The following is a 10000-nucleotide window of genomic DNA, read 5'->3' on the forward strand; positions in this document are numbered from 1 at the left end:
CGGCGCGGGACAGAAACGAGCCTGCTGGCGGGTGCCGAGGAATGCTCTCTGCTCCCCGACCCCTCCCACCCAGGGATGTGCTTCAGCCACTCGGGGTTAAGGTTTCGCCGCTTTTTTTCCGGGTCCCGATCTGGCTCGGCATTCTGGGAGAGAGAGGATGAAAATCACGTGCTCGTAGCGGCGATGCGCAGACAATGCAGCGGGCTAATGAAGCACGTCTGCCTTTGTGATCCCGCAGAACGGACGAAAACGATACTCCTAAGCCTTTCAGGCAGCCCACAATGAAAATGTGAGCTTTTTTATCCACTGTTTGAACTTACAACAATATCCCCTCCTTTTGCTGCGGCCCCTTTCCTGGGTCTCAGTCCCTTTGCCACTGTTCTCTTTTTCCTATTTGACTTGTGTTACAGGCATTGTTGGCCAGATTGAGGCACAAAGCACTGACACCCGATCTCTCCCACTCTATTTAGCCACGATACAAAGCTGAGCAATTTATGGGAAGAGCCAGTGTGTTAAATATCAATGACGCCCTGTTGTACACTGTTCAGCATGTGTCTCTTTGAAGGTAAATATACACTGTAAGCTCGGCTCTGAGGATGAATAGCCCCAGTGTAGCTGAGACATCCCAGGAACTACCCACAGGAAGTAAGATATGTTTTATCTTTTTTTTCTCCAAAAAAACAAAACAAAGCCCCTCGTGCACACAGATCTACTTTGCTCTTCCTTCTCCTCTTCACTCGTTCTCCTCTTCCCTTCTATCCTCTCCTCTTCACTCCATTCTCCTGTTAACTGTCCTCCTCTCCCCTCCTCTACCCTGTTCCCCTCTCCACTACAGAGTAACATGACTCTCAGCCCGCCATTAAAACATCCTGTTACTAATTACTGTTCACACACTGCAGCAGTGTATCAGTGTGCCTGGGCAGATATTCTAGTCATTTGTGCAAAAGGATCAGGGGGTCACAGGTCACGGCTCACGCTCCTCAGACCTCAGACGCTCCGCTTAGCAAACCAGACACAACAGTGGGGAAAAGGTTCCACACAACACTAACGTAGTCGACAGTTCAGGATTTTAATGTATCATACGACAGTAAAAAGTCCTTATTTAAATCCTTGGGAAAACAGATCATGTTGTAAAAATTAAAAACTGCAGGTTATGTAATAATCCTTCTACTAATATTGTTTGCTGGTTCACTTTTTCTACCAATGACATGACCATGCTCGCTGTACACTACATATCACTGTTGAGCAGAGTGTAGCTTATGTAAACTGATTTGCCCACATTATCATGTAAAATAGCTATGTTTCCAAATCATAACCATGTGATGTGTGACAGGGGGAAACACACCAAGCTCAAAGCATGCGATCATAGCTATAAATTCACGCCCTGGGAGAGTGTCCTTTTTTTTCTACACTGCACACACATATGCACTCTCTCTCTCTTTCTCTCTCTCACACACACGCGCGCACACACAGACTAGTCATGAGTGACATGAGCAACTGGTTGTTCCTATTTGATTACTAATAAGAGAGATGTTCCCTCTGTCAGATACCAAACATTCTCCACTAAGCAAACAGCTATTTCAGCTAGTCAAACATTAGCATTGCTGTCCACCCGTGGTGCATGTTCTGCTCCAGCTCCACTTGCTGTCCTTCTCGCCATGTCTAATTTCTCACTCGGTGAACAGCAAAGTTCACGACTGCGAGATAAGTTTGCAACATCGCTGGCATGGATTGGCCACTGTTTAAAGCTCCTCTCTGCAGTCTTTATGGAGCAAGGCGTCCTTGTTCTGCCCGGCTAAGCTCCTCGAGGCCCAGACAGCAGCAGCCTGTACGCTGGCACACGTCTTCCCCTCAGAGCAGCTCAGCTCACCCCCACACATGGACTCTCTGCTGAGATCACAGGTGATAAGGAAGCACTACAAGATTTGCTGAGTGTTCGTTACCTTGACGTAGGCCCACAAAGAGAGAGCCGTGTGTACATGCAGCAACACAGAACAGAAGAGATGTGGACGGGAACACAAATACCCATCAGTTACGGACACTACAGGAGCCAGTGTATTTAAAAGCACTAATGTTATCAACGTGTAACCGCCAACAACCAGCTGAGACACATTACTCTTCACCCAGGGGTAACAGTACGGGATTTGAACACACACAAACACTCACTGCTACATGGTGGACCTTGTAAGAGATATGCAGCCTGTGTGATGCTGTTAGCAGGCATCTCTAGTGCTTACAGAAAAGATAATAGCGGGGAGCAGAGACATGGTGGAATAAAGCACTTGTTAACAAATTAGGATGTAGGAAGTAGAGCTGGGGCCCCCAAGCCGAATGCACTCTCTAGGCATGAAGGACTCCTCGCTGCGAGAGCAAGGGCTATGAGAACTGCTTCCCTAGACACCTCGCTAGCAATTACACAGTCCCTAAAGACACCCCCGGGTTTCCAAGTCAACCCACCTGCGCAAGGACAACGCGCACACAGCAAACACCGCCAGCACAGCAGATTGGCCAACGACCACGCCACGCGAGGGGGGGGGGGGGGGGGAGGAGCAGGCCCTTACCTGTCGATGATCACTGGGTCTGAGGGAGTTTCGTTCCTGTTACCACAACTTTTCTTGTCACAACACCGGCTGGGAAGGAAAAACAACAACAAACAACGACAACATGAGATTCGGTCTCAGTTCAGGAGGCAGCCAGTGCACGTGTCTTGTGTGGTTAGCATCAGAGCTCCAGATCCGTCATGTTCTCCTTCCCTTTATAGCGCGAGGTGGAGGTGGTTGGCTGGCCGCCCCTGACACCGTGTTGGGGGAAACGGGCGGTGGGTAAACGCCCAGCCTCGCGCTGCTGTGCGGAGACGGGGAGCAGCATGTCGCGACGTTTGCTTCGCTGCTGAACGGCGGATGGAGAGGGGGGGGGGGGGGTGCCAACAGACAGGAGGATCGCTTTCACAGCTTCGCCTTTTGTTTACCTCTAATTGTCAAGCTGTTATATCTGGAGAGGATGCAAGATGCCACCTTCAACCAGCGTTTCCGTGGGCCACTTATTAATTACCGACTCAAAAGCCTGCATCAATCTCTCACGATGTGCCAATGCCTCCATTTTGAGACCCTCACGACACACCCGTTACCCGCTTTAATTAATGCTGAGATGATACATGGGGGGGGAAAATGTTATTCTTCTTGCATTTAAAGAAGAACACTTGTATAATGGTTACATGTCCAAAAGAGCTAAATTAACACCATATGGTATGGAAAATATGTAAAGCTCCTCTAAGCTGACAGCTAAAGCGATTAAAGCGAGTATGCGGACCTCCAGTGAAAAACACATCTGTGAAAGTTCCGTGCGCTCGCCGCTCGAGCCACAGCGACCACTGAGCACACGTTTCTTATCTCCGAAACAAGACAGCGCACAGAATGAAGCGCATTTTGTATGTTAATGCCTCTTCAAACAGAGCTCCGTCTGCAACCCAACAGAGGGAGCACTAACGGGAAACTACCGCGGAAAATGCCATGGCACCGTGACCTATATGCCTGTTACTGATGCTTGACGCTACTGGGTAAAATTGGATCGTTTGTACCCCCATCGTGTCGATTTTCTATTTTCTCGTCTTAACTCCTCGCGGGTTAGGAGTGTACATATCACGTGGTATAAGCTTGTAAGCTAATATCAATTAGCAATTAAGTAGCAAAGCGGGTTTCCCATCATTGCAACGCGACAGAAAAAAATGAAGAAAGAGGAATGAAAAACTACCCAAAACATGTATCAAATATCAAAGTCACGTTTTCCAAAAGGCCTGAGTAGGAGGTAGTTTTGGTATCAAGCGGGTACCACATTGCGTGTGTGTGTGTGTGTGAGAGAGAGAGAGAGAGAGAGAGAGAGAGAGAGAGAGAGAGAGAGAGAGAGAATTTCAGTGCTTCCATAGTAGCTAACAGTCTACGTCCAGTCAAATAATTCCGGAGTCCGTTGTCATCAGTGGCCTGTTTTCACTTGCGATCATGTAATGGCTTTCTCCACGCGCACGTGGGCAAAGTGGGTTCGCGCGCTCAGACCGCAGGACCCAGCACAAACCGTAAATCACAATTCAAAAGCAGCGTTAGACCGTTTTGAACGTTTGAAAGCTTCTCATCTTATGTAAATTGCTGTTTATGAATGCAATAAGTCCAGTAGGGTATTTTAGCAAAACATTTTCCCAAACGATTTTTTAAGGACGGACATCCAATCATGAATAGGCTATATGAAAGGACATGTAGCGTATCACCTGCGAAATTAGCAGCAAAAAAAGAAAAGGAAAGTCATGCATGATATATATTTTCTTACCTGCACATAATTTCATGTGTGAGGAGGACTCGGCACATTTCTGGGTTTTTGTCTTGGCCTTCATATATAATAGCCTTAAAACGAAAGCGAGAAATTAGTGATAAACTTGCTAACGGAATTATATCCAGAATATAAATATTTGCGTATGTTAAAAGCAAACTGTAGGAGTGCAATAGGTAAGATAAGTGGAAATAAAACTATAAGTATTCAATGTTAAAATTGTGGCATTGATCCATATTAACCGTATATATAGATAGATAGATAGATAGATAGATAGATAGATAGATAGATAGATAGATAGATAGATAGATAGATAGATAGATAGATAGATAGATAGATAGATAGATAGATAGATGGATAGATAGATAGATAAATTTCATGTATGAACAAAATTCCCATTGTCAATATTATTGCTCAATTTAAGACTACAGATATTAAATATTTATAATACAATATTAATAATATAATAAGAATACAGTACCTTTTTATTTACAAAAATAAGTGTGATGGAGGAGCATAATCTATTTCAAATTAATATAAACGCTTGGCATTCCATTGTGATGGTAAATAATGTGACATTAATAACACTTTATAAATGAAGAGGCACATATGCTACTATTTAGCTCGATGGTGAATTTATTTCAAAATGATCATAGAAATCACATACATCATGCACTTCAGATGCAGATGGCCGCGGTAAATAATACCCATAACCGTACACATCAACGCGGTTATAATCTGCAGATATTTGAGGGGAAAGTGCTAATGGCCAATCTGTTGTTTATTTTGAGCCGCTAACAATGATTTTTCTTTGGATAAAAAGCGGTGTCGGGGGTACGGTTGAGTAATTTTTGAGCATTGGCTTTAACAGATGGCGTAGAGCTGTAGGTGCGCTTGCCTTCAGTTCTTTTTTGCTCGTTCTGTCTCTCTCTCTCTCTCTCTCTCCCTCCCTCCCTCCCATCCCTCGCTCTGTCTATGATGTACTGTGCGAGAGCACACTCCAACGCTCCCGCGTGCGCCCAGAGCCGCGCGAGCTGTCTCGCCACTCCAGTGAGTACAAAAGCCTAAGCGGGGCTCGCGACGAAATTAAACCCGTTTATTAAAGGGCTGCTAAACCTCTGATATCCCACGCGCTCTTGTATAAAATAACAAGACTAACAAAGGGACGCCCGTCTACGTATAATCCACTTTACCCATAAACATAAAAGTATGGTATCTGATTAGTGCTGGTCTATATTTAATTCAGTTGTCAAAAATAAATCACCACTTGAAAATTACACAAGTATAGGGTGAATATTAAACTTCAAGTGACAAAATCTCATTTATCGCACATCCAAAGTTCTAAAAAGGAGGGTAAGTTATTTCTCTGTCACTCTAAAGCGATATCGTTATCTGATGTGACTTTGTTATCTGTATTACCATGATTTATTTTCCAGCCCTTCGCTGAAAATACGGAAATCCATAAACGGGCTGTTCAGCGCCATTGACTCTTTGATCATTTTCAGACCAATTAGACGAAGGCACAGAATAAACGTTCACGTTTTCTCCGTCGCATATGCAATACCATGAAAAAAACGCGATAAACCGACTATAACAACGGACTTAAAATTATAGCGCTGAAGTTTGCTACCTCTTAAACCTGTGAGGCCTATAATAAAATGAGAATTTTAAATTTAGGAGAGTGATTTCTGAGAACATTAACCCTTGTACAGAGAAGAAACGAGTACAATATCAACTCAAGTGTCTCTCACGTCTTATAATTTACACACTCCTAAAACTAGATATGATAACAGTCAAGAGCCATTCGTAATACAGTCTACACATTATTTGACACCCGTAGAGAATATACATAGGCCTAATTAAATAAAACTGAGGCTTACCAATAAATACTGATTTTTTGTAATCGCTCAATATTTTAAATGGGATGTCTAGATATAATATAGATGTAAAGGCATACAAATTTAGGAATACATTAAGCCGACCGGTGTTAACAATATGTTTCATTTTACAGACGAAGCAATTTCTTAAAAGTAATGAATTGTCTCGCAGATAGTAATACATGAATAATTATGTGCAACTGAATCACATTTGTTAAACCCTAGAAACTGAAATGGGGATTTTGACCGTTATGCTCCATATTTGAAAGTGAGGGTGATTAACTTAATGCAGAACATATCAAATAAATTAGAGTGTCGCGAAGGCAGTAAATGATAAAGAATGGTTGGGATTGGGAGACCCCTGGAGCTTACGACCCGAATAATAACGAGGGGAGGACGAGAGGTTATTTTATCCTACATTCAGAGAGCAGCCTTTGATGAAACCTGTATATTACCCCTATAATTTATAGGCGTAATTGTTTAAAACGCGTGTTCAGTCATATCACCCCTTTCACACACAGGGAGAGACTAGCATATTCAAATTAATACGCAATGAATTATCCAAACACAACAAGCGCACTCACTACATTACGTGAGATGGCAAAATCAACATTTAATGAAACATGCTAAATGTACCTACGCCCAAATGACCAACTGCAACCAACACCATGCATCTGAAAATGCGCAACATTCTCCAGCGAATAAATGGTGAGGAAACTAATTATGAAAAAAATCAAGTTCTTACCTGTTTTGTCATGGAATCGATTAACCGTACATAAAGATCCTGTTCTGTTCTGACTCCTGTGGAAAATTGTTGGTTCATTCAGAGAGTGCCGAGCGAGAGCTAAAATTTTACCATCACGCAAAACCTCGGTTTGGCATTATAAATTGTTCCCAGATATTTTTAAAAAGCGCCGAGAATTACACTAATATATAAAACAGTTGCCAAACAATTATTGTTTGAACAAAAGCCCTATTTGTGCAATATTGGAACATTTCTAAAACATATATATATATATATATATATATATATATATATATATATATATATATATATATATATATATATATATATATATATATATATATATTTATATAGTTTTTTTTAATAGCCTCACAAAAGCAAACGGTAAATTGGACTATGTTTGCTGATGAAAATATCATTATTATTCCCCGATTGCTGTCAACGTCTGTATTGAGAAGTTGGAGTTGCTGACTTACCGTTGCTGTACAAAAGTTGTAGTTTGTAATGAATCCCATTGTTAGTTTTTTCACTGTTTGGCTCCTGAAAATAAGCATTGTTTGCAATCAGACTGGCATATTCTGACTTTTGTTAATTCACTTTTTGTATGTTAGTGACTGAGGCTATGTGCCGAAAATATCTGCATGTTGTTTTTATGCCTGGACTGTCTGTACAAGAGGGGTTATGTGTCTACCAGCGTTCTCGTCTATCAAAATAGCCTATGTCACGTTTCTATAAAAATGTATAATTATTCTTGGCAACTGCGCGCCAAATGATTTTACATTAGATTGGGTAATATTTTCAGATCTCCTCGATTCACACCAGAACTCTTTATGGCGCACGTGTTTCCACGACCTAGTTCAGATATACGGCGAGTGCAGTGGAACTTAAAGGTGAAATTCAAGCAGTATTCCAAAGTGGCGCGTGCTTACTTTCTCCTTCTCCACAAAGTCCACAAAAGCTGTCCTCTCGATCTCGACGGGCTGGCCTTGTCTGTCATATAGAGCCAAGACGAAGTGGAAAAAATTGGATTTTCTGAGGTTGGATGGCGGCTGTTTTTCATAATGCGCCCGAGCCAGACCCACTCCGCTGCGGGGGAAAATAAGAAACCATGTCGGTTAAACAGGGAGGATACACTTGAGATAGATAGAGATAATGAAAACATTGGAGCCGGTGAAAGCACGTTTTTTTTCGAGACGGGAGAATTCTTGATTTGTCACTTAAACAGTAATATGATGTAATGAACAGGGGAAAGCGGTGAAGAGGTGCACGGGGAGGCTGTAATTGATACATGGCATAGTGGGGATTTAGGGTCGATCTGAGAAATGCATTAAAAATCGGATGATTTGGCAAACGTACCTTTGGGCGGCTGTGTTAGCATCCACTACCCCAGCTGTGTGCATCCACGACCGGACCGGATTCATCCCACTGCCCAGCGGTTCCTCTTTCATAGTCGTCCCCCCTCTTGGTATATTTTCCTGAATCCCAAACATTAAAACAGTTGGCGTGCAAACCAGCTCCAGCCAAAGAGGGAAAGTAAAATTCTTAACGAACGCGTCGTTCCTCCAGAAGACACCCGGATATCAATAAGAGTTTGTTCGTGATTTGTTGAAAAAGGGAAAACCCAGTTCACAAGTCTTGGTTCCTTCTTCAGCCCGTCCTGTGTTGGCACGACATGAACGATTTAGTGAGCAGGATTCTCAACCCTCTCAACAGCTTGTTGGATTGAGGTCCCGATGAAGAAGTCGCTGAAATAGCTGGATATTGTTGTTCTTTCTTTTTAATTCAGTTAAACATTTCTTGTAACTTTGTGTTGTGGTGATGCTCTTAGGTTTGTGTCATCCTACAACAGCATCAAAAAAGCTTCAGGACACTGCTGAATCGACCACTTCTGGCAAGGCGCTCCGGCTCCAAAAGACAAATAAACGAAAAAATGATTACCATGGAGGTGTTCCCGGACACAGGAGAGGTTGATGAGGGGCCTTTAGCGTCTTGCAGAATGGATGGAAGCATACAAAACTCAACCCTCTATCCCCTAGGACTGGAACCTTTCCCGGGAGCCAAAACTCTAGACCCACGGGATCCACGCTGTCAGAGTATGACGCGCTGTGGGCGTGTCTTTGACCAAATATGGGCGACTGACAATTCCTGTCGCCTGCGTTACCCAGTGCCGCGAGTACACGCTACGGGAGTCAGCGCGCGAGAGCAAACGCGTTACTTTTCTGTTGAACGCACCGCGATTTCGTCCTTTAAAATGAACATCAGAAAGGGAAAAAACAATAATCTGAAAACATGCAAAGCTTTGATATCAAGAAAACCGTTACGCTGTGTTTGATATTATTAGCAACTGAACGCACAAAAACCCAGCCCAACAAATTACAGCACGTTTAAAGTCTAAAGAAAAGAAAACTAAAACAAAAAAAAAAGATTAAGACAAGACTGAACACTTCGCCTGTGCAACAACTTAGAGGAGGGGCAATAAGTGCTAAATGCGTCCATGCACACTGTATTTTCACATTTATAATAAAATCATTATTGACCGTTGTCATCCGCTGAATCACAGTGTCATACAAATGACAATGATGGATATCTTAAATGCCTAATTGGCACTATATTGCCATAAAAACAAAGCGTATCTGGAGGATCAAATGCATAGCACGTTGATCAATATAGCTACCAAATGAATAACATTTCAAATATATATCTGTATCCAGTTCTCCGTTTGTTGGTTACGAGTACGAGCTGGCGTTTTAAGAGTAACTATTGCCAGTAAAAAGCCCGATAGACTGCAACGTGGCGTAATCAACATCTGAAGTTGTGAAAACAAGAAACACTGTAACCTAAAACGTAGTTTGGCTGCGTGGTGCGCTCCATCGCGAAGTCAAAACACACTTCCACTCTTCCGCACGCTGAAACGTACGCAAACGCTCAGAATTCGCGTTTCTTTTGCATCTGAAACTGTGGAGGGACTCGTGGGATACATTGCGTCCACCCTCTAGTTCTAAGATCTGCAACCGGCGTGTCTTTTATAATAAATAGAGCGTTTTAAGGACAATAATGCGCC

General features: G+C 42.8%; 1 protein-coding gene across 17 annotated transcripts in view; it reads right to left on the reverse strand.

Annotated features, from left to right (window-relative positions):
• ebf3a (EBF transcription factor 3a) overlaps positions 1-9446 on the reverse strand; it is a 96996-nt gene extending 87550 nt beyond the window's left edge. For 5 of the 17 annotated variants that reach the window (XM_027013253.3, XM_027013258.3, XM_081697646.1 and 2 more), the window contains exons 1-6: positions 8296-9433; positions 7869-8025; positions 7416-7479; positions 6940-6995; positions 4318-4391; positions 2562-2630 (exon numbers count right to left, since the gene is read on the reverse strand). In XM_027013253.3, the coding sequence (XP_026869054.1) occupies positions 2562-2630; positions 4318-4391; positions 6940-6995; positions 7416-7479; positions 7869-8025; positions 8296-8429 (554 nt within the window). In that variant the 5' untranslated portion in view covers positions 8430-9433. Of the gene's footprint in view, positions 1-2561; positions 2631-4317; positions 4392-6939; positions 6996-7415; positions 7480-7868; positions 8026-8295 lie in introns of all 17 variants that reach the window. The other 12 variants (XM_081697640.1, XM_081697644.1, XM_027013250.3 and 9 more) reach the window with 8 other exon arrangements.
• Between the last annotated feature and the right edge of the window lie 554 nt (positions 9447-10000).

Source organism: Electrophorus electricus, chromosome 15 (assembly GCF_041902795.1).
Source record: "Electrophorus electricus isolate QZ-2024a chromosome 15, ASM4190279v1, whole genome shotgun sequence".
NCBI lineage: Eukaryota > Metazoa > Chordata > Actinopteri > Gymnotiformes > Gymnotidae > Electrophorus > Electrophorus electricus.